Genomic DNA, 24,547 nt, shown 5'->3' on the forward strand with positions numbered 1-24,547 from the left:
ACCCCGCGGCCACGCTTGTAGCATCGCAACCAAGCGCGCAGCGGGGTCGTCGTAGGGTCGGTCTTTGATCCCGCTACGGCGATGGCAACCACGATGGTGATGGGTTGATCTCGTGACTAAGTTACTCCATATGTAGTAAGTCGGCCGCAAATCGTCCTCCTCTTTTCTCGTATTGTCATGGGGATGAGCGGTCAACTCCCACAACCTCGATATCAGCCGCACCATATCTCCGCTGAATGCCGTCCTCCGCAACGATTTCGAGAGAGCTTCTGGAAATGTCAACGGAATCTGATATGGAACGTCCAGGAAAACATATGTTCAATAAGGGGCAAGGCATGACATGAAGCATATCATGTACAGTATGTGAGAGTGAGAGTGAGAGAGCATGGAAATCATCCGCATTGGTAGTACAAAGTCACGCCTGACCGATGAATAATGAAATCCGAGTGGTGAGATTGAAAAGTTATTGAAAGGTATGAAACGCCCCTACCTGTCGTATTTATCGCTATCCAGGGCCCTGCTCTGTGTGCCTTAAGTCGAAAGCTGCAAAGCTTCTAACATAGCATTAAGCGTGACAATTCCACTGTTCTATCAGAAAATTATATCTATCACTGTTAATCGTCCGTGCTATGAAAACGATGCCAAGAAACACCAAACTCTCAAAAACCAAAAAAGTCCAGGACTCGACGTGGTTCGAACACGTGACCTAGAGATATCCGACAAACTGCAATCTCTCGCTCTACCTATAAGGAATTAGGATGGCTTTCAAGAGGCACCAGAAAGATTGGATCTTACCACTGAGCTACAAGTCCGATACACGATTTTCGCGTCGATTTGAGAGAGTTTTTGCGTCAAAATAATTTATCATGTGCCCAAAGCTATGTGGTGGCTTACTGTCTTGGCGGTTCTCCCGCGCTCCCTAGGGCACATCGCGTGCCCGATCTAAGCAAGCCTTGCTCCCTTTTCAGAACAAATATAGCAATAGACGAAATATAGGTCGGGATATATATCACATATGTATAATACTATATATAGCCGTGCTAACTAATATACCCCGAGCTGACCCTCGTCGATTACCCCATTCGTTGAGTAAGGGAGCGTGGCCGCTTTAATCGGGCACGTAAAGGAGCACGAAAGTCTAAAGAGTAGATGGGGAGTACGAGAGCGCGTTAGGCGAGTGCGGGGGAGTTGCAGACACGCGGGCGAACGGGCGGCGTACGATCAAGTCACTCATGCCCTGGAATATGAACTGCGATCGACTCCCTTTTTCATTTGAGGCCCTATCAGAACGGGCAAGACCTTTCTCTACAAGACGCCCTGTGCCCGCCATCGCGTGTAAGGTAAGGTCGTGCTCTGTGTCGCTTCCTCAGCCATCGCTGCATTGCTGCATTGGCAGTTATGCAATGGATGACACCATTGCGGACCAATGCCAGCTTCCGGGTCGGTCGACAGCAGATCATGGCTCCAGGGCACCTTGTTATAAAGGAGTAACGGCAGACGGGCTGCCCCAGGTGCATAATCCCGGTAAAGAACCTCTAGGGTATTCCCCTTCCCATCTGTCGGGCTGAAGATGGAGTTCGATTGTCCATTTGGTTAAACACTAGATAGCAGCCTAACCTCGTAGGCCGATTAATCACCTGAGATCGGGTTTTGTATTTACAGAGAGCTGAATCTCATGAATTGGCCTCATGGCCCCAACGGGCCCCTCTTTCACACTTATTAGGCTATGGTATGGATGAGTAGATGTTCGTCGAAAGCCTTCAAGGTTGCCCAATGTATGCCTAGTTTTATATGCCCCGGTTTGTGAGCCATTTGGTACCGAGCACGGACGCTCAGATCAGTACTAAACAATTCTTATTAGCCGTAGTTAGTTAGTCCCATTCCTGCGTGCTTCGCTGTCATTGAATACGCATATTTAGCTTGTTGGTATTCCCCATTATGGAAAATGGTCCCTTCAATACCATCGTCCTCTAGCCTCGCTGGACTAGATCATCTTGTAGATAGAGCACCTCCTCATTTATCTTAGTGTATGACTACCGTGACTTAAAGCAAAGAGAGGTTTAGAAGTCTCGTATGCTCTCAGAAATTTCTGTATAGATAGCGTTCTCAACCTAACTTTTGGTATCTCATAATAGTCACCAGATTTGTACTTATAGTTACCACGTTTTTCTGCGCGATTCAAGGTTAGAGACCAGCTTGTAAATTTCATGGCCATTGGAGCACGAGACAATAGTGTTTAGGATATGTATACCGAGCCACTAAACCCAAGATCTAATAGTCTTTTACTATTGTTGGTGTTCCTTGCGTATGGTGGGGATTTATGAGCTCACGGTAATACTTCAAGGACTAACTACGCTTAGTCGCGGGCCGCTCGCTCGTGCATTCTCTTGAGCCTTCTCATCTTAATCCCCATTAAGCTGCAGAACGCACTCGGAGGCTGGGGTCCAAGCAGGTTATCAATTGCTGGACAGCGATTGCATAGAACGATCCTGACATCATGGCAAAATCCTCTTTGCTGTTCAGTCAGGCTGCAGGTTGCGTCTTAGCGAGCCGTCTTCTAGATGGCAATTGCCCAAATAAAGAGTCCCAAACTCTGCCGGTTTGGCTCATTATTCTTTAGGCGACCTATAGTTCTGTGCTGCAATGACCAAGCATGCATTGAAACTGCGGCTGATGTTGTTCCGCATCGTTAGCGTTTTTACAGCACTCATATGTGGTTGTCGAGTTCTGAGCTCTTACATATACAGCCCTTGTTGCTGCCCGTTTCTCAGCCTCAAATCTATGGGAATACCAAATTTAAAAGCTTGTTAAGGGCTATCTTTCTCTACTCATAATTTTCTGCTGATTCCGAGTGCACAGCTTGTGCACTCAATCATGGCCGCCTTAGCAGTAATCGGCGCTATTGGTACGGCACTGAGCCTCATCACTTGGACGATAGACAGGTTTCCATCTCAACCCCCCTCAAACTCGTTGCTCAGAGTGGGGCTTGGGCTCAACGATGGAACGGTGACCAACGCAGGTGGCTACTCGCCAGATGTTTGGGCTTATGATGCTCTCGGAAATGAGATTGGCAGAACGACAGAGAATTGGATTGGTCGTCCTATAATTGACGACGGAAACTTCGACGATATCACAATATTTCATGTCGCTGACAAAGAGAGAACGCAATCACAGTACATTCTAGTAGAGGGAGATGGAAGCGGAGACTTGCTTTGTATTGCTTATATGACCCTAACCTGGGCCGATGGCGGCAGGCACGGCTGGAATGGCGATCTTGGTAGGATATGCGGTGAGAAATGGTATGCCTCCAATGTTGTGATCGGAGAATCTTACAAGGTGAGTTCGGACCTGATGCATGACGAGGCACATAGAGAGAACGCTGACAGTGCTATGCCAACTCAGCCCGCTTGTACGTGGATCGGGTATCTAGAACCCGACGGCGTCGCCTATGGAGTCTCTATTGATATGGTCGCCGTTAGTCCTTCTACAGGAGATCCAGTCAAAGATGCGTCTTACTACTGCGACAGTGAAATTCAATATTACCTTCACAGTACTACAGGCCGTCATAGACGTCGCCAACCTCACGATCACTTTTCCTCGAATATTGTTATCAGTGAAAGCGATCAGCATAATGGCACATCGAAAGAACTGTGCACCAGTCCTACATCATATGGTCCCAGCTTCGTCTCCTTGGCCGAACACGCCTTCTGTGATATGGAGGCTAAAATGCTTTGGCCTTTGTGTGATGGCGGTTTCTCCGATGACGGCGATTGCTTCGATCTAGATACATATACTTTGCTGAGCGTGGAAAAGCTACATCGTCGGTCATTTGGGTTTACCAAGGTTGAGTATTGGAATTGAAACTGGGCAAAATTCTTTGTCTTCTACTTACCAAGAGAAATAACCTGAACGAAAAGATTAAGGCTAGTTGCCCAAATAATTAATCGAGGCTAAAACGAAGTCAAGGAATATTAAATCTAGTCAGCTAATATTATATTTTGTCCGGACTGCTGATTTGATATCAGCTGATGGAATGTTAAAGAACCCCTGCGGCAGACCTGCATAGCTTTCATGTCGATTGGTACGTGAAGTCTTGGCTTTCCTCCTAAAGCGTTCGAGTGCTGGGGAAGCGTTATGCTCTACCCTGAAGTCAGCAGTTCCAAGCACATCTTGAGGCCTCTACCCCAGCCAAACACGTCTACTTGGGATTGGGCTGCCTTTACTTCGTGGAGTGCTTGCCAAGAATGTTTAGACTATTTGGACTGTTTGGATCGTTTGGACTTTTTGTCCTGTTTGATAAACATCGACTATTAATGACTTAATTTCAGGAGATGACTGTGATCGTACCGCGGAAGGTCCAGAGAAAGTAAGTTGTCATTCTAAATGCTACGGAAGCTATCGTAATCTCTATATACGAGTCAGAGCCAGCCTTGGCATTACTTATAACGCCAAGGTATATCGAAGGTATTCGTAGTACGCCGTGGCTAGGCGTCATCAGAAAAGAGAAGACATAAAAAATCACATGACGCTACTAGACATACTACGCGCGTAGGCCAGATTGTGCACATTTGTGTACTTGTGTACTTGTGTACTTGTGTCTTGTACTACAATTTGAAGTTCAGCATCCCTTCATTATAGCACGGCGCGCTTGAATCCGTAGATTATCGGTCGACATGATCCTATCAACTGTGTCACTTTCCACCTATGTAGCTGTTGCTCACAACCCAGCTCGTGACATATCAGGCTCCTACAATAAATGCCCTGAAGCCACACAAGGGAACCAGTTGTCGCCGTCATTATCCGGCTCTTAGCTGGAGGCCATCAAGAGAAAAGGTCCCGAACTTACAGAAGTTAGAGTTAAAACTTAAAGGGCAAGAAGCGCCACTCTGTAAAACTACCGCATGCCACATTTGTGATTGAACGACCATTTTCTTACGTCCCGAGGATCCAACATGCTTTCCCCCAAACGGCCAGCACCTCAAGGCCCGAAATTTAATAAGCTCTCCCCTGGAACCACAGTGCCGTCAGGATCTCAGGCCAATCTCTCCATACCTGCTTTGCGCACGGAATACCCGGCTAAGAAGCGCAGCCGGACCAACACTCCATGGACTCATCAGGAGGAACAGAGACTGAAGCAAATGCGCGATGCTGGCCACGGCTGGTCTGAGATTGCAAAGGTAATATTTAAAGTGGCTGTCCAAGAGATCTAGACGCTTACATGTTGTAGGCATTTCCCAGTAGAACAGGAGGGAGTATAAAAAAGCACTGGTATAAGGTGAAGATGTCTGCCAGTATATATTGAGGCATGCTGACAATGAGTGGAGGATATGCACTATGCCGAATTTGCGGAGGATGAGGTGAGCATCCCCTTAGTGAATGATACTTCTACTTGAGTTGATGTCTCGTACAGAGTGACGCCATCCGTGCCGCTATCAAGGAATATGAGGCCAACAAGTGGAAAGCAATTGGGCAAAAATTAGGCAAACCCGCAAAAGCCTGTGAGCAATACGCGAACAAGCACTTCAAGACCGATTACAAAGCATTTGAGCTGGATGGTAAAGAGCCAACATCTGCCAAGATCACAAGAGAAACAAAGGACTACATCTCCCCGTTTGACCATCAGAGTGTGTTCGAGCCAGTCAACATCAAAACCGCGCCTCTGGGTGGCGTGGAGGATATCCATCCCGGTGGTCGGGCAGAGAGCACTGTCAATTCTGGAGTCCTTAATGTACCTTTCATGAAGAGCCAGGATCAGCTATCACCGCAACTCCATATCGAAAGATCAAATTTCTCTCCGATACTAGTCCCATTACCACTGTCTCCAACAGTATCAATGAGCGGGCTGCATCATAGCAGCCACTCTCAAAGCGAAATCTCCTTTACCGGAACCAGTATGACATCCGGGTCATTATTTTTCGCCATGGATGAGCCTCACGGGCATACCATGACGTTCATCGAGGAACTCGCCTCCAAGGTTGTTCGTCGGTCTCTAACCATTGCTGGCCGTCAGGGACTAAGAACACACGCTTCGTCCGCCACCGACACAAAAGCGCTCCCTACTAGACGGACCGGTCAGTCAAAACGAGCGGTGCACGATCGCGATGAGAGAGATAGTCCTAGCGATGATGAGGAAGGGGCTGCAGACGGAGGACCTCACCCTAAACGGAAGCGCCGAAGCCCAGAGAAGTCAGCAAGGCTGTTTGCCTGTCCTTTTGCGAAATTTGACCCGGAACGATACTCAGAACGGAACATCATAGAGAAGAATTATCGGAAATGCTCCAGCAAGTACCTTAGAGATATTGCCCGCCTTAAGCAACATCTCTACAGAACCCATCAGCGCCCGGAATGGTACTGCGGCAACTGCTACCAGAACTTTGATTCGCGAGAACAGCTTAATGAGCACAACAGAGAACGTCCTCCTTGTGACCGAAGCACTGCTCGATACGAAGAAATGATGACAGATAATCAACTCAAGGAGATCAAGCGGCGGAGCCCGGAAAACAGTCAACATCAAATGTGGTATAAGATTTTCCAGCTCCTGTTCCCAGATGCTCCCCGACCCATCTCTCCGTATGTTTCTACTTGCGATCCAGAAACAGTTCAGCACTTTGTCAGAGTATTTCAGCTGGTTGGTCCTCAAGAGCTCTTCCAGATGATGCAGGCTCGCCGGGAACACGGTCCAGGATCAGTGCAAATTGGCGTTTCAACCCAAGCGATAGTTGATGAGGCGTTCGAGATTGCACTGCCTGACTATTTGGAACTTCTAGAGCGCGATCGACGGCCCCAATATGTCCCGGTCGACGTTCCTGAGCCCTCGGGACGTCAATCACAGGATCATCGATCGGACTCTTCATTCTCTCAAGAAACCGATAATCTAACTATAGCCACTCATGCAATCAATGGCCAGCTATTGCAGATGCCGCAAGCTACACAGGGTGACGCAGGCTCCATGCCCAAGTTGGATCGGATAGCTCAGCCGGTTCTTGACATCTCCCAGACATTGCCGTCCGACATCACTGAGCTATTCGATCCGTTCGAGACTCTGTTTGACAATCCAAATGTACAGATCTTTGAACACACGAATATAAGTGATGATGTCTGGCCGCAAGTGAATGTATGAGCAAGAGCGCATGGTTCTCGATCCTATCTCCCAAAAATGCCAAGCACTCCTGGCCACCTCGTTTGCATCATAGTCAGAAGGTTAAGGACGAATGAAGTGATGTAACCTTCATGGATCAGACCCCCCTTCGGTGCGAATTAGGGTGGTCGGTCATGAAGATTTCAAGCCCGCTGGATTCGGGACTGATCCACCAACACTAGATCGGCGGCGACTTCGACAGCGCAGCTTGTGAGTTCTAGCGAACAAGACGATTGGATTCATTCGCCCTGAGCCCCCTGCTATGTATGTTATCACTCTTCTCCACCACGTCTCATGGTCCAACAACGACCGAGACCGGGGTCCGGTCTGACTGCTGGAAGCTACCAGCGTGCCCCCGGACTGCGACGCGGCTTGCACGTCTGACCACCAGCCCAGAACTGTCGTGTGTCTGACATTATTGCTTTCGTGCAACTGAAGGCCAGTCTAACTACGGCAAAAGGCGGTGTTCCAATCCTTTTCTGGAGTAGATGGTAGGTAAACGGGAGAACGCACGATCCATCTAAAGGCAGACTGAATGATAGCAAAGATACGACGTGTATGACGTGCAAGTCATCATTAGCAGAAATCGTCATCCGGATGAAAGTAACATGGAAAGCGCGATTCTCTTTGCGAGAAGCACATAGGGTGCGAGAAATCTTGATTATATCTACGATCTTTCTAAGCCCTAGTTTTGAGCCTTTCGTCCAAAAGACTATACCCTCGTGGATAGTTGTACGACATTCCCATATTTCTCGAACAGAGACCCCTGTTAAGACAGCACGAGCACCCAATTACAGCAGGGCCCTAGAGACGTGACTGAGCACCAGTGACAAGAAGGATGAGGAGGGTAAATAGGAGCCTAAGCGGGCTTGAGTAACTCACGCGAAGGCTGAGCATCACTGACCAGCCGCGACATTTTTGAATTCTCAACGAATATATTACATGAGAGCCGCAATCGACTTTCCGCCTGCATAGCATACCGCAAAGGCAAGATACTACAAGCATTATGCCATTTCCACGCCCATGGATTCAAAATTCCAGGACCATATTCGACGAAGAAGACTTTGGCTCTGGTGTCCGACTTCTGCCGAAAATTTTCCTAATGTTGGATCTTAGACTCGCAGATGAACAATATGTGTTCAGCTTCGACATATCTTTGTCCCCCCTCGCGAGACTGACATATCAATTGGCCGATTCGCTGTACTACGCACATTAGCGCCTTGCAAACCTGGACGTTCTTACTTGAGTTGTGTGGAGTTGTTACATTTGATGGGTTCGGAATTCTGCTTTTTGGAACCCTAGCAATCCTTTCGTCGAGAACAGGGATGGAGGAATCAATCGAAGGCTGATTGACATCTTGCAATGATGCGCCTTGCGGCGCCTGGAGTGAGGAGATTAAATAGCCGTTAGCGCGGGAGTAAAGCGGCGGCCGATGAGTCAGCGCGAGTACGGAGGAAAAGCAGTTCGGGGATTTTATGTGTGGATATATATTATATAAGTACTAGTATACACTATAACAGTACTAGTATATATCATATAAGTACGGATATACATTATACAAGTACTAATATCCAAAATTTCCGGAATGGGGCCACATCTACCTGCCACTCCCAGCTACCCATATTCAAGTACTGCACACCACACACTAATTCTGACCAGTTTTAGGCATTACCACTAAGTACGTACCGAGCTCGGTGTAGTATTTAGACAAATCCTCTATTTATTCGCGAGGTGAAAGCAAGCCCAGGAGTTTTCTCGATATGTATAACTTTGACCTGGCTGGGCGAGCGAGCGAGAGAAAATTACCTGTTTTGACTCACAGGCTCAGTCCCGTGGATTGCCGATAGACATTCCCTCCCCCCAAAACAGTTATCACAGGACGGGGGGAGGGCTGACTTAAAAGGATTGTTTTCTTCCATTCACTCTATCTGTAAGCCTTGCGCTGCGAATCCCGAACCCACCCTAGCTTCCTCGTACATAACTCCCGTGATCGAAATGAAATGGATTGATCAAGCACCTAGCCATATTTGGAGTCAGGTAGAGATCAACTTCAGTATTATTGTCATCTGTCATCCCTTCGCTCCGGCATCATCCAGTCATTCTCGTCGAACGTTGCTTCATAGCCCTGCGATGGAGAGACAAAGAGAAAAGGAAAAGGAAAGGCCACGTTACTGAGTCCGGCTCATAATTCTTCACGTCGTCCATATTTCACACCATTTTGCATTCGCGGGTACCTGAACACTCAGTACTGCGGCGGTACATTTGTATCGGGTGGATGCCAGGGTCCAACACCATCACCACTACCACGACTACCACCACTGCCCTGGGTCCACCCCACTTGTCACGCCCGATTACCGACCGGAGCGAATTGCGTCTGGAATGCCGGGAGGTTGTCTCGCACAACAGCGAAAGGTTCCACTGTCGACCCTCGTTCCAACGTGACACCGGGGTAAATCACGGCATTCGCTCCGATCACAACTTCCGATGCGATCGTCACCCCATTCGCTGTCCACGCCCCTCCAGTTCCTTTACGATCTTGAATGTCTTTCAAAACGTCCGTCGTCAGTATCGTCACATTAGGTCCAATCCAAGTACGAGGTCCTATATCCACCTTGCCAGCGTCGTCAATCGTACAATTCTTGCCAATGTACACATTGTCCATGGTCTTGATATTGTACCCATACGTACAAGTAAAAGGCGCCTCGATCTTGACCCCTTTGCCCAACGTACCTTTCTCTTGCGGCGCGGCAAGAAATTTATGAGTCGTGTCTTCCGTAGGGTCAAACACTTTGAGGAGAATGTTGCGAGTTTCCGTCTCACTCACTCCACTGTCGAGTCTTGACGCATCGTTATATCTTTGAAGAGCGCGTTCGCATCGCTGTCGTTCGTTCTGTAACGTCATATCAAAATGATTGTACGTGCTTCCCCTCAACATTTTCGACCGCTCGACGTCTTCTTTGTTGAATGTCTTTGCGCCAGATTTGTGGGGATCATACCCTGAAGAAGTCATCCTCACGTGAGTCGGAGGAGGATGATGCTCCGGGGGAGGCAAGTAGGGGGCCCGATATTCAGGTTGTGGTGGATTGGGAGCATACTGATACTGAGGAGGAGTAGGAGCTGGCGGCCCTGGCGGCCCTGAAGGACCGGGAGGACCAGGTGGACCAGGCGGATGATGACTTATTTGTGGATGAGATGGTGGCGGCGGCGGTCCGGAAGCTTGATGTGGAGGATGCAATTGTTGAACTGGCGGTGGAGGTTGGTGAGAGGGAGGAGGGGGGGGTGGCGGGGGTGGAGCATGTGTACCATGAGTTGGAGGCCTTGACATATCTCTTGGAGGAGCGCTTGGGTTTGCTTCTGAACGATTGATATCAGAGAGAGGAGGCAGGTGCTCTGAAGGATATGGTGGTTGATTTTGATGTGGCGGCCATTTTTGTGGGTTGGGATAAGGTGGCCTGCTTCGGGGTTCATTCTGAGGTGAACTAGTGACATATTGTTGTTGTTGGCGTCGGCTGTCCTGGTCATCAACAGAAAAGGGTCTCATCTGACCGCCTTCATATTGAACAGGTGTACGTTTTGGGTGAGGTGAGCCTTCATTAGGGCCTTTATAAGCCGAAGAGGGTTCAGACACGTCACTGTGGCCATCCTTTGACTGCAATAGAACAGGGGTCTTGATCGGTGGTGGCTTGGCTGTCCAACGCGGCGCATTGACCGGGGTGCCGTAGCCCTGACATGTAAAACCTCCTCGACTACAATTATTGCCTACAAATATGATTCGTCAGTATATCACAAGAATCACAATTCAGGGTTTGGGGCTAAAAAGATTTGCTCACAGATGGGATGTGTTTCGTCGCACTTCTTCTTCCTCCTCCTGCATGTCATACAGCCAGTCTTTGTTCGGTTGCTAAAGTTGCGCTTACGCTTCGGCCCGACCACCGTGATGGTGTTTGGAGAATCTCGGTCATATTGATTATGGCCGCTGTCGCCATTGGTGCTTGATTGGCTCTCCCAATTTCGTGATTGGTCGTCTTGGGATTGTGTTTCGCGTTGTAGGGCTTCAGCTAACTGGGCATCAGACGTGGTAGGGCGCGAGCCATTCACGGGACCATGTGGCTGGATCGGTCTGGCATGTGGCGGCCAGCTGTGCCCGTTCTGGTCCCCAGTGTGGCCATTGGCATAATGGCCGGTGCCGTTTTGGTCTGCATGGCCCATTGCACGGAGTGCTCTATCTGCTACATGCTGTGGCTCGACCCGTTTGGAAGGACTGTGGTCGTAGGCGCGGGGATTGCCGGGGCGTGATGCCTCACTTGATGCGGATCGCTTCCGTTTATGGTGACTATTGTGCTCCTCTCGACTCTGCATCCTCGGATAGGTCTGACTGTCAGGACTGAGTGAGACATGGTCGTCCCTGCGCCGAAGGCCATCCTGTGGCGAAGAAAGTTGGCTGGACGGCTCGCTCTCTACCAAGGGTCGTTAGCATGTGACATGATCTGAAGAGACAGCAGTATCCTACCATTACTAGAAGCATGATTGACAGCCACAAACCCCCGAGGGCCCTCCTCGGGGGTCAAAGTCGAGTCCCTCCCGGTATCAACTCGATCAATCGAAGTGACAACGGCCATGTTGCCAGGACTGTAAGGTGGTTGCGTCGTCCTAGAGACAGTTCAACTGGACGGTCGGCGGTTTATGTGCTCCAATGACTCCTTTCCAGATCTGCGCCTCCTGAAATCTTGAGGATTCGACAAGCATACAAGCCTGAGACGGCACTGGGCGCTTCGGCCAGTAACCCCTTCCCTGGGTCAGAGACGAATGACGTCTGCAAGCGCGAAGGTGCACTCCTTGGATCTGGGATCACTTGCAGTCAGCGCAAAGCGCAGAGACGCGGGCGGGCACAATGGTAGTCGGCGCTTAAAGATCGTCACAGGGTGCTGAGAGGATAAGCGCTGGAGGTAAATGAGGGCCGTGGTGGATGACAGAGGACGACCCGGGGACCAAGGGAGACAGATGGAGGTATTCTAGCTTCGAATGACGGTAAGTGCTAACGAAGGACAGTGAGATGATGCTTGATCTTGATAGGAGCCAGAAGGTCAGGGCAAGTCAAGTCATCACAGAGGCGTTCGGATGCATGGACGATAAGCGCAATAAGGCGCCGGAAGCGCAGGCGGGAGAGGTGGAGGCGGGAGGTGGGAGGAGGTGGCCCAGCTGGGTGGTGGTTTTGCTCAAGCACTGCGGAATCAGCCGCAGTTGGACACAGCTCAGCTCGCTTCTCAGGTCTTGAAAGGACAACGAAGCGTAGCAAAGAGTGGGCGGCAACAGTTGACACCGAAGGGTATAGAGGTTCGAAAAGAATGGTAGGTTTGAACGAGAGTGTGAGAGTCTGGTTGGAAGAATTAGGAGGAGAATCAGAGGTCGGCCTGAGGACCAAAGGCAGGCAGGTCGAGGGATGTTGTCTGAGAGGGACACCACCTTGCGCGGACTAGGAGGATGGACGAGTAGGCGCGGGCCCTCGGGCGGCGCCAGGAGTCCCAGTCTTCCCAGTCTCCCAGAAATAGTATGCAAGAGATGGCTCGGATGTAAGTGGGAATTTGAGGTGGGTTGGGTCAACTCGACTTGGGTGGTGGGGACGAGGATGGTCTGGTCCTGGTTCTCGCTCTGGTGTGGTTCTGTTCGTCGTCGTCAGAGGAGGCATGGAAGACTGGTCTGAGTAGTCTGCTGTACGAGTACTCGTACATATGAATACTCCGTACATAGACCGAGCCTGTGGGCGTGACTGGAGGGCTAGAGAGAGGAAAGACGCACTGCATGTCGGAAGAGGGGAATTCCAGGCTGCATCGATTACCAGGCCCGAGAGGGGCCCAGGGTTCCAGGGCCTCGAGGCGGCGTAAGAATCAATGAGAATTACTCGGCCAAGGCTCTGGAGGGACGCGTGCACGACCACTAACGTCCACCAGGACATGCATCCCCACCGCCCGGCGCTTGCAAAATGGCGCTTGCAGTGGACAAGCGTCAGCCAGGGCAGGGGCGTCCACTGGCGCAGTCGCCGTGTTGCGTCTTGTGACTGGCTCCTTCCTGCATGGGCACTCAGCCCGGGGACTGTCGGGACATGCAGGCGATGAAGTCGCCCCCAGGCGGCAATTGTGGTGTAACACCTTGTTCGCAACTTCCCAAGGAAGGGTGTCAGAAGTGGATCCGTAGGGGGAGGGGAGAGAAAGGGAAGGCCCCGAAGGTTCCTCCTTGAGTCCTTGCCCTCTTGCCTGTGGCTGGCTGCTTCCGCCTCCGTCCTTTGCTGACCGCGGCTTCTGCATTCGGTGTGGGTGCGCGCGGCACGCGGATGTGCCTCACCCGCTGTGATGGCCACGGCTGGTATCTGTCCAATCCTACAGACGACCAAGTACAGTACACTACGAGTAAGGACTCAGCATCCGTACCAGTGCTACTAACTGTCCACCAAGATCAAGTACTAGTCACTAGTCCGAATACGATGCTTTGTGCTCAACTCGAACTGGGCCGTGGACTGTGCCCGCCCATGCTCTCATGCAAGGCATCAGCCGATCGCTTCTTTCGCAATCTTGGACGTGGATACTACGTAACTGTCGACGAGTACGAGAGTACTCCGTACATGCCGTAGCTAGTCCTGACGGGTTCCAAGCTGTGTGTCAAGGCTCAAGGCTCAAGGCTCAGGAGACTTGTACCGTCGTCATGCAGCGGACACCATTCGACCAGTGCCGGCCGCTTCGTTTTGACGTGAGCTGCACGTCCTTACCACTTTCACTTTCACTTGGGGGCGTTGGGGATTTCTCGCTGCGCGCGTCACCTTTGCGGTCAGGAGAGCGCAACTCCCAGTGAGTCGGGGCTCGGGACTGGCTCACCTCCCCGTGGGAGCCTGGACGGCCATGGTTTGTGTGCACGGGCAAGGAGTCAATGACCTGGATTGGATGCAGGTTTCAAATCCGAGGTCGAGTTACAGCTGGCGGGCAGCCGCTCTGGTCGAATAAGGCCCGCCTTGACTCACCTCATCCTTGCGCCGTCACCGTCTATCGGGGCTAACTTTCACGCCTATTGGCTGCTATCTTTGTGATGGATGCGACTGCGCGCGCATCACCCTCGCTTGCATTCCACATCAGGGATGCTGCATATTGCGATCACGTGAATGGTCGGTAGATGAAACCGGCCTAATGCCCTCTCCGGGCTAATCCGCGTATAATTAACGCCAGTGCGCTTACTAGCCAATACTACCCAATCATCGTCCCCACCGGCTCCGCTGGATCATCCTGTTGAGCGCGACCAACATTCTTTACACTCAGGGGCATGGGGCCTTCTGCAGTAGGACAATTTGGATGAGAGAGTTTAGACTAGTTGTCTGATGTAGGAATGGAGAGACCAAAAACAAAGCACTTTGTGTTGGTGGATCGGATACTACACCTCCTGCTCCTGTCATATACACCATTACCAGATCTAGCGCTCGTGCCGCATTTCCCGCACTTTTGCACTCTCGTCCAAGTTGAGAATGCCCTGCGTGCTTTCTATGCATCTCGTGATCTTGACAGGCCACGCCATTATGTGCATCAACAGCGACGCGCGACTTAGGTGACTGCTGGGTTGACCATAACACTTCAAATACAGGCTACAACAATTGATGGATTTTCAAGCCGTGTGTTGATCCAATTTATTACCAAGTTCTCCTAACAAACTTATGCAAGCCAGCCTATCCAATGTCTATCCAGATACTAGGATTAGGATCTCGAGATCCATTTTTGCCATGCCGCCCCAAACCCAAGCGTTCTATATCCGAGCGCTTCCGCCTCTGCTCCAGCGGCTCTATTCTCAGGATGTTGACCCAGCAGTCCAACATCCGTCAGCACGGTGAGAGTGGGTCGTCCGTGGGCGCACTGAAAGGGAAGATCGCACTTGGATAGGCGTTTGACAAGCTCTTCACATTCGTCCACATCCAAAATGTCGTTAAACATAATCGCAGTTCGACAGGACCGCGACTTCAGCAATTCGAGAACACCCACGGGACAGGAGGCAGCAATGGACAGCCACGATCGCCGTGACTCTAGCCTTGAGTCTGTCTGTGAACATGTCTCCAGCTTGCTCTGAGCCCGATTGGAGAATAACTCATTCCGTAGAAGCTCAATGAGCAATCTGGGCTCAGCTCGGCAACGCTCTGCTATAAGCTTTGGAAGGGCGTCCACTCTGATTGAAAAAAATCCCTGTCTCAGCACCTGATCCTGAAGCCGTTGTTTTGATCTGACGTCCTGCACTTCATACTTGATTTGCCATTTGTGAAAATATCCCTGCCACATTTTGAAGAGGGCCGTTTCATCTTCTTCAATCTCGAAGACAAGAGGTCGTTCAAGGTCGCTGGGATTTCCAATGCATAACTCTTGGCATAAGTGCTCCAGCTTGACCCTTTCATCAGCTGCATGCTGGTCAATAAGGATAACCAGGTTATTCAAGGTGATAAGGATAAATTTCCTGTCCACTTGTCCAAGCACTTTTGCTTGAGCCAGGTCTTCCTTGGACACTTGATTTCTCTCCTGAAATAAATAAGGAGATCCTGTCTCATCCAAAGTCAGGGGCCCGCCTGTTCCAATCGTAGCGATGGGGGCCTCCCGCCGAAGAACTTGGCCTTCGCCGTAAGGCTTAAGATTTCGAGCACGGTCAGCATGGGGTTGGGCGAGTGTTGATTTGTCTGGGTGATGCAAGCCAAGTGTATGTGTCTGGTATTTCTTGGTCGAACGAACAACTTGCGAATTGAGCGGCATCGTGGCATTGAGTTGCTGGTGACTTGCCGAGATCGTTGCACCCGTTCGGGAGTCAACATGAACGGTGCGGCCGTCACGAGGGTTGGTCCAAACACTGCTCTCTCCAAGAAAATCTCTTTCAACTGCGGTATGGGAGCCAAGGTCAGAAGTGCTTCCTTTGTCTGACGTAGACAGAGATTCTTCGGAGATCGGAATATCAAGGTCGATTTCGTCAGAGCTCAAGTTGTCATAAAGTAGTTGACTATCTCTGGCTAGGTCGGTCTGGGTGTGGTGGTTTCTAGTTGACTTGGCAAAAGGCAATCCATAGTCGATATCTTCTGGCTTCGAGCGTCCGCTCTTGATACGATGCCACTGACTAATTTGTGAAGTAGTATCCAAATTTGCGAGTTCACTTCTTCTCATCAATGCAGGCAGATTTATATTTGGACCATAGCTCTGATGGCTCCGACCAAGTTTCTGGGGCCTTGTCGTCATTGAGGCTGGCTTCAAGTGCTCCGCATCGAGGAAATGAGAAACTAATGAGTCCAGGGCTCGGGTGATGGAATTGTTGACATTGTTGATAGTGAAGGAGGTAGTATCTTGTGAAAGCTCTCTTGCCTCGTGATTAGGTAAGCCATCGACGCGAATATAGAACATCGGCCAGCGGTCAACACTTTTGGTTGTGTTAAGAGGTCCTGGATTTTCGGTGATCATTCTCTGCAGCATGGTTTCAGTGCTTTCAGAGCGTGGCACGTTGAAATCCTTTCCGAAATTCGACCTTTGGAACTGGTCGTTAATGGTCCTGAGGAGCAAATTATGATCCCCGCGTGCATGGACAGGAATGTTTCCAAGCGAGAGGTATTGGTGGTACGGAGATGGTGCTGGTTCCACCGATATTGCGGCGCTGATGAAATATTTGGCTGTGCGAACAGAAGCAAATCTCCAGCTCTTGGATTCGACAGCTGACCCGGATTTGGTCTGTGAAAGTACGGATGTTACCATTTCGAGTGTAACTTGGGTTGGAAACGCCAAGGGATTTGGTCTTCGGTGAACTAGTTTTCGTGAAGTTCCGCTAAGAATGCAGGATAGATCTATCTGACCTGAGTAGGCAAGTAGATAACCGGTGAGAACCCTCCGTAAAAGGTCAAAAGTCCTCTCAATCTCCGCTGTCGAAGAGAAGCGAGCGTACATATGTTTTGATCTAACTGGAATATCCCCAAAGAGATTATGAACCTCAATCTTGGTGCCAGATCGGCCGATATCAATGCCAGACTCATCAAGGCTCAGATTTCGGTGGACGACCTGGCCGCGACGGAGTATGAGTCTGCTGGCACGAGTTTCGGATTTGTGGCGTGACGTTATCGAAAGAAGTGCTATAACAGACAGGTAGGACAGGAAGCGGCCGAACCGACCATAGCTATCAACTGAAGATTCTGACTTGGAGGTGCCTAGTAGTTGATTAGTAAATGCGTCTTGCTCGGTGCTCTGACCAGAACTCATCGACTGACAGTTTATTTGCCCCAAGTAGCCACTCTGAGAGAATTCGACCTTTCGGATGCCCATGCCATCGTCCAGTACTGAGAAGTAGCCTCTTGCGAGATTCAGGTAAATCGCGATAAATCTTGCGTTTGCATCGAGGGCATTTTCCAGAAGTCCCGTCATGACCTGTTCGTGGGAGGTAATCTCGATGGAAGACGATAGCTGAGCACGAACATCATCAGACAACGGATGGATCCGTCGAGAAGACTCCGCCATCATACTTTTCCGAATGTGCCTTGTGTCGGCACCTGTTAGTCTACCGTTGGGACATCACGGGGGCAGCCACGATAATTCTCGTTTGAACCAAATGGCCTCAAGAGACATTTCAACCAGGAAAGGGCGGCTGCAGCCGAGTCATAGGTTGCTTCCTCAATTTGCAGGCGTAGGTGCAAGGTGGGAGTTGCGTGGGGAATTCTGACTATGTAAACATGAGATAGGCAATCTTGATGCAGCAACAAGCATTGTTTCGTTCCCTGAATTATCGATATCAAGTGAAGTTGCAAATAGCGACTACGAATGTGGTGCACCTTGAAGCCCTGCTGACTTAGCGGCTCACGTGACAAGCCTTGGCGATACCAACATGCCGAAACTCACGTGTCTCCCTAAGCTGCCCTGTGTCTGACTCGTAACATTTCGCAGAAGAACTTTCGCCTTGAAGTGCTGGTGCAAAACGAGTATCGCGATCAACTTCCGGCACGACTACAGTATTATTTCTTTGCCTTACTCCGCAAGTTTGACGCACCAACTTCCAGCTGATTATTCTCATTTTCTCATTCTACCATTTTCTAAAACAACACATAATCTAAGATCTTGCTCTCGTTGTTGATTGAAATTTTGGTGCTGATCGGCGCTCTGCATCCCACTGTTCAAAGCGAACTACGATGAGAAAAACATAATCCCTCGCGAGTTGCCCCGGCATTCAAGTCACCATGGCGGTGACAAAATGGATGACTCTGATCCGACAATGTCTTTTGAACCGGCGTTCTGTGAAGGAATTCGCTCAAATACTGCAAAGACACCAAGGCGATATCAATGGAACCCAGGTGGTCACTGCCTTGGTCAATTGTCGAGAGTCCTTTTGTGCCAAAGGCGATCCCTTGATATCCCTCTACCTCGAACATGTTGGTACTACCGGTCTTGCCAAGATATCCGAGTCCCTTGTGGCTCTCATTCATCAGTGGAACCAATCGAAGAATCCCAAGACTACTGATATGTTGGACTGTTGCACACAAACTTTGCAGGACATGACCATGATTATTGTGTCTCCCAAATTCAAAATGGATATGTCTGAAGCACAGATATGCTTGAATCTCTCATCTAAGTGGCTGATAGCATTGTCACAGCACTTGTCAAGCTCCGTGGAGGAGACCCCAACCCAAGAACTCAACTACGTCCTGGAAGCTCTTGCGTTTCTACTGGCTTCACTAGCCGCGACTGAAGCTGGTCTGGCGGCTCTGTCACAACATGAACTGCCCAAAGATGCCACTTCTAACGTACAGAGTTCTGTTCAACGAGCCATAGGACAATGTTTGACCCTTTATCCGAACATGTCACCTCAACTTGTTGAGCGACTGAATGCAGTTGTGAAGCATATTAACATGATTGGTGACGGTTCCATCCAACCGGACGAGTCGATGCAGGCATCTGAAATGCAAGCCCTGCAGTTTCAGGTCTCTATTCCCCAAAGTCAGATTGTGGCCTCACGAGCGGCTACGATATGCTACCTTGACACTCTGGTATGTGCTCTCTCTTTCCCTGTCGACACGCGCTCATGGAAAAGCTTTCTACAGGTGCGACCATCGACGACAGTGTTATGCTTAACTTTCTATCTTCAAGACACCAGGTAAAGAGAGCTGTCCTCCCGATGTTGCACCGACTAACAAGCCTCAGAGCGAACACCAATCTATGTTTATTGATTTGTTTATAGCGGCATTTGATTCATTACGAGTCCATGTATCCTCCAAAGACTCTAGCATGCGCGTGGAACAGTGCCAGATTTTCATTCAGAGTAAGCTGCCAGTACTACTCTCAATGATATCGGCTTCCTCATTCAACAGCTTTAATACCGATGAAGCTATTACCGATGCTTGGCACCAGGTATCTCCATTTTTGATCAGCCAGGATGTCCTGACAATAGGTTACAAATGCCTGCACACCTGTTCGCTCCATCATTTATTGTCACCGCAGATTATACACCAGCTTATTGGCAGTGAAGACGTTACGGCGAGCTTCAGCAAAGGTTTGTATTCAAAGGATGATCTTGTGACGCAAGTTATTTCAAACCATTCCAGAGGTCCTAAGTTGATCGAGGAACTTGTTCGGAGTGATGGAAGCGCTGGGTCGCTCAGCCAAGCAATCGTCGAGGTTTCTGGAGTTCTCAGCATCTTTGATCAGAGTCTTTGTCACTAATTGCTGCTAGGTCATACAACACTATTGCCAGTCCAAGGAGACACAGTATTTGAAAGACCTTGCAAATGCAATTCTGCGGAAACCATCCGCCATAAACTGTATTTCCTTGTTCATCCGTCCAGCTTACTGGCTTGGCCCACTCTGTACTCTGATTGATGACTGGCGATGGGACGAAATCCATGGTAGGAAGATGTCTTCTAGGGTTATAAAAGAGCGCTGCTGAAACAACCTAGGTGAGGCTCAGCCAATCTACGATGAATTTGGAGCCGTGTTCCTGTTGATACTAGTCAGCAGAGCGCGACTAGGACTGCGCAAATCGGACATCGGCATTCGGAGAAAGGATGGGTTTCTAGCCGACTATCTTGAGCGAGAAAACAGTGAATATACTCTGTCTGAGTTGTCGAAGGACAGAGAATCGAAATTGAGCGAATGGGTCAACGCTCTTTATCTCGCTGATGGTTTAAGTGACGAACTGTTCGCCAATTGCAGTCCACATGACTATTACCTACTGATACCCACGTTACTGAGGCAGTCGGTCACAGCACACCAATATGGAAAACTGTCTTCTGAATCGCTGAACGCTGGCCTTGATTGTATGATTAGTCACTTATAGTCTTCGAGACAATGCTAACGGCTTACAGACCTCCTAGAGTCATTTCTACTACCGTCACTGATCTCGGCATTAAATTGGGTTGGCCGATATTTGAACAATAATCTAGCTCTCGCAGGCGTTGTTCTGAAAGTGCTGACTAAGTCACCCAGCAGCGCAGATTCGCAGGACATACATCGCACGATACTGGCCACGGCTGCGCCCACCTTGCGAAGACGACTGGAAGCTGCCCAATCGCAAGACCCAAACATTCAGTCAGCAATCTCGATTTTCAGTGCATATCAGGAATTCTCATTTGTGCCGGAAAGAGAGTCTTTGGACGGTACGATTGATATTCTCGGTTCACTCCAGAGCAGTATCACATGTCTCCTCACACCCGTGACCTCGCTGGACCTTGAAAATCAATCGTTATCGCGATACTCTCCATCACTGATGCGATTGGCCCTCAGATGTCACGGTGCAGATGCGACATTACGGTCACTCATCGAAGTCCTGCTCCAACTCAGTAATAGCCACAACTTCCTATTCGCACTGGATTTGATCTCTACAATCATTTGCATTGCCGAACCAAAGCTTCGCGATGTATTACGCATTCGGTACAACATGTTGAGCACGGTTCTACGCAAAGGCGATGCACTTTCGGCAGAAGCAGTTGTTCGGCTTTACCGACAAGTGGAGACTTACACCACCATCTTGACTGCCCAGGACATGAATCTAGACCAGTTTGCGTTCGCGCATCAGCTGAGCAACATCGATACGGCGAACGCGAACCTCGATGCTGTCGTATCAGGGCAGGGCGATGGCTTGGACTTGCAAGCTGAGCAGGGCCACGAGGCAGACGGAATCGACCAGGTTTTGGGGGAAGCTGCCGCCCTGGGAAATCTCGACGATGGTATGGGAGGCAATGATGTTGACTTGAGTTTTGATGCGCTCTACGGGCCACAGAGTACAGATATGAACTTGGAGGATCTCAATGACCTGGACCTCGATATGTTCTAGCGGTATCTATCATGGTTTTTTCCTTTGGAAGAACAGCTGATAAGTCTTCATAGAGGGTCCTTCCAGCCAGTATCACTGTAATACTGTTGGGCGTGGTGTACCGTGATGAGACGGGTTTCACGAGAGGGCTTTCGGAGACCCCGCGAGGACCAGGGAGTAGAATTTTGGTCCAGGAACGTGGCCAGCTCAACAGCTCAATACCATTACTATGTTCAATTCATGCAAACTCGTCATGTTTCAATTGTACTCCAAGCACCACGCAAGATACTCACTGTATGCGATGGTAGTGTTTAAAGAAGACTTGTGACGACCGTTCTGTTATTCCGTGTCGCACACACAAAGTTTGCTTTTCCGTCTCCTGGTCCCAAAGCCAACGAACCGGCGCCGAAGGTTTTTGAAAAACAACCATAGCCAGAAACCAAACCAAATCGAGCGCTACTTCAAACAAAACTCCGCTTGAATACGCTGCAACGCGAGAAACATGGCCTCCCGCTGGCCGGGAGCGAGGTACTTGAAAGTGATGAGAAACGTCAAAGGGGGCTGGACCTGGAGAGTAGCGGGAATATCGATGCCACGGTGTTCGTCTGCGGCACCGTCACTTATGACAGGGGTGGGTATGGCGCGAATGAAGCCATCGCCGTCGACGTCGCCGAAGGCGTATGCTAGCAGGCCGAGGAAGTCGCCGACTGACTCGTGGATGATGGCGGTGTGGATCTGAATCAAGGTCGGGATATCCATGTCCTCGGCGTATCCGGACACCGTGGTGCTTGGGTTCAGGACGGATAGGGCGTCGAGCAGCGCGCCGTGCAGCAGGATCTTGGCGACGAAGAAGCGATTCCAATGGAAGAAACCGGGCCAGGACACGAAGCAGTGCAGTCTGTACAGGCTACCGACCGTCCATGGGTTGCGGAAGAGTGTTTGGTATCGAGACGGGCTGTTGCCGAGGTGGACTTTGCGAGGCAACCACTCGGGGATGTCACACCATCCCAGCATCTTGTCTTCCAGACGTCGTGCGGCTCGGAGATACGTGCCGATGATCTTCTGTTGGTTAATGTTGACGTCTTGTTGTTGCATGTACAAGAAATTCTTGATCCGCGCCCTGAGCTTGCATGTGCCGTGAAAGAAGGCATGTAGCTTGTGTGAGGCTGGCGGTACCTGAGTCGCTTTTGAGATCTGGGATTCGAGGGTGAGGTATTCTTGCGTCGGTTCTTCGCTTGCAAATAGAGGTCGCCAGTGCTGCAGCTGTTAGCTGGGTGTCCTTGAGGGATAGGATAAAGATGTATACCATGGCAGAGAGGAGTGTTGAGTATAAATGGCGACCTTCAGGGCGAGTGAATTGCTCCTCACCACGTAGGCGCAAGAGCATAAGAGTGCCATCGACATGGGTTTGATATCCAGAGGCACCAGACCCTCCCGGCCGTGATGGTCCACTAACCCCTGTCAACATCTGTGAGCGTCAGCTTGTCGTTCTCGGTGAATCGATAAGGGTAGGGCCAAAAGTACTTCTCGCATGGCCAACAACCAGACCGCCACCAAAGTCTCATCCTTCAAGCATTGTTGGGGGTCTGCCAGTGCGCTTGTGACTGATGAAACAGCTCTTGCGTACTCCAAATCGACAATGGATCGTAAATCAACGGTAGGAGAGCGATTGGCAAAGTTGATTGCCCCGACTGACCGCATCGATGCGTAAACACAGGAATCCGGGCCTGCCTGGGCAAGAATGGTAGGCAGGAAGCTAAACGCCGCGTTTCCATACAAGACCCGAGAGTTGACGTCCAGTTGTTGTAGGGAGTAACACACAGACTGTTCTGTCACGCTATCTGGACTTGTTGTCATTGATCTCGGGGTCGGTATACCATCATACTGGTGGTCGAGGCTCCGCCCTCGCATAGAGTCTTCGTTGCCATAACTGCGGTCGAGTTCGATGTCGGGTGTTCGCAGCTGACTCGGCTGTACATGGAATGGTGGTGATGCGTCTCGAGGTTGGCGTTGGTCGTCTTTTGGCGCAACGAAGACAGTTGTTCGAATGAAGCCATATCCAGGCTCTCGATATCCGGGGCATGGCTTTTTCAGCCTTTCGCAATTGCGACATCCAGGTCGACCTTCGTCACACTAATCACGTTTGAGCATGCAACGCCACGGGCAACAGTGACAGGCACGAGGGCCATGGGACTGATAGAACTGACCTTGACCCTCCGCTTGCGACACAGGCCACATCCAGTGCTCGGCCGGCCTATGTTTCCCATTCAGGATGAATCCCGACGGAGTGTTGCGTATGGCCTCAATTGTGTGGGCCTTGCGAAGGTGCAAGGCAGCCTGGATGCGGATGAGGCTTTACGATACGAAATGCGTCTTCATGCGGAAGTACAGGATGCTTGTTACTAAGAAGGACCTCTCCGTGCTTTGAATGTTCGGCTCGACCTCAATATCTCTCCGTCTTTGCCTCACCATATGATATACATATAAGATATAAGCATCTGAGACGAATGACGATGTGGCCCCTTTGTTGCAAAATGATGTTTCTTGTCAGGACATCATGAGGGCAACAATACCCTTGAGCAACCGGAGGGTTTTCTTCAAGGTTACGTTGCAGTTTTCTGACCGTGTGTTCAGCTATGGAAAAAGAGCGCAGACTTGCATCTCTGAGACACAACGACAAGGACGAGGTATCTTTGCCTGGAACCCCATGGCCTCGGAAAGAGGGCCTCTCAAAGTCTGCTGTATCGAGGTTAATCTCAGCATCAGATTGGAGAGCCTTGTCTCTCCTCCTCGTCTATTCAGAAGGTCAAGAACTGCACCTCGCATGGCTAGCCATCTACAGTCTAGTCCCGCAAGGAGAGACGAGGGTCGCCACCCAATACCTCGACGAAGGTGCCTGAGAAATCCCGGGACGTCAATCGAGATAGCCACGTGAAGGGCGGGGTTGTTGTTACAGTAGATGGCTGTGCATCGAAAGCAGCCAACCCTGCCCTGCCCTGGCGTTAATCAGCCATCCGAAAACCGAGCTCCAGCTTGGAATATCCGCAGACAAAGACACAGCGAGAAACAATTTCTGCATGTTTGGGACTGGTGGTCCGTGCCCTCGGCCGTGTGCCGCCCCAGTCGGCC

General features: G+C 50.2%; 6 protein-coding genes across 6 annotated transcripts; 3 read left to right on the plus strand and 3 right to left on the minus strand.

The window, feature by feature from the left end:
• Positions 1-2,874: 2,874 nt before the first annotated feature.
• On the plus strand, positions 2,875-3,861 carry A1O9_11918 (uncharacterized protein; the record flags this gene model as incomplete). Its single annotated transcript, XM_013399064.1, has 2 exons — positions 2,875-3,336; positions 3,403-3,861. The coding sequence occupies 2 exons, from the start codon at positions 2,875-2,877 to the stop codon at positions 3,859-3,861; spliced, it is 921 nt and encodes a 306-aa protein (XP_013254518.1).
• A 1,091-nt stretch (positions 3,862-4,952) lies between these two features.
• On the plus strand, positions 4,953-7,120 carry A1O9_11919 (uncharacterized protein; the record flags this gene model as incomplete). Its single annotated transcript, XM_013399065.1, has 4 exons — positions 4,953-5,177; positions 5,228-5,275; positions 5,325-5,357; positions 5,411-7,120. 4 exons carry the CDS (start codon positions 4,953-4,955, stop codon positions 7,118-7,120), a joined length of 2,016 nt encoding a protein of 671 aa, XP_013254519.1.
• A 2,359-nt stretch (positions 7,121-9,479) lies between these two features.
• Positions 9,480-11,757, minus strand: A1O9_11920 (uncharacterized protein; the record flags this gene model as incomplete). Its single annotated transcript, XM_013399066.1, has 3 exons — positions 9,480-10,897; positions 10,969-11,595; positions 11,649-11,757. 3 exons carry the CDS (start codon positions 11,755-11,757, stop codon positions 9,480-9,482), a joined length of 2,154 nt encoding a protein of 717 aa, XP_013254520.1.
• Positions 11,758-14,868: 3,111 nt separating this feature from the next.
• A1O9_11921 (uncharacterized protein) lies at positions 14,869-17,637 on the minus strand (the record flags this gene model as incomplete). The annotated part of the gene is made up of 1 exon (XM_013399067.1): positions 14,869-17,637. The coding sequence occupies one exon, from the start codon at positions 17,635-17,637 to the stop codon at positions 14,869-14,871; it is 2,769 nt and encodes a 922-aa protein (XP_013254521.1).
• A 713-nt stretch (positions 17,638-18,350) lies between these two features.
• Positions 18,351-21,439, plus strand: A1O9_11922 (uncharacterized protein; the record flags this gene model as incomplete). Its single annotated transcript, XM_013399068.1, has 6 exons — positions 18,351-19,157; positions 19,202-19,264; positions 19,312-19,785; positions 19,841-20,012; positions 20,064-20,423; positions 20,472-21,439. The coding sequence occupies 6 exons, from the start codon at positions 18,351-18,353 to the stop codon at positions 21,437-21,439; spliced, it is 2,844 nt and encodes a 947-aa protein (XP_013254522.1).
• A 435-nt stretch (positions 21,440-21,874) lies between these two features.
• A1O9_11923 (uncharacterized protein) lies at positions 21,875-23,685 on the minus strand (the record flags this gene model as incomplete). The annotated part of the gene is made up of 4 exons (XM_013399069.1): positions 21,875-22,675; positions 22,725-22,886; positions 22,943-23,551; positions 23,626-23,685. The coding sequence occupies 4 exons, from the start codon at positions 23,683-23,685 to the stop codon at positions 21,875-21,877; spliced, it is 1,632 nt and encodes a 543-aa protein (XP_013254523.1).
• Positions 23,686-24,547: the final 862 nt, after the last annotated feature.

This window comes from Exophiala aquamarina (genome assembly GCF_000709125.1).
Source record: "Exophiala aquamarina CBS 119918 chromosome Unknown aczIA-supercont1.20, whole genome shotgun sequence".
Lineage (NCBI taxonomy): Eukaryota > Fungi > Ascomycota > Eurotiomycetes > Chaetothyriales > Herpotrichiellaceae > Exophiala > Exophiala aquamarina.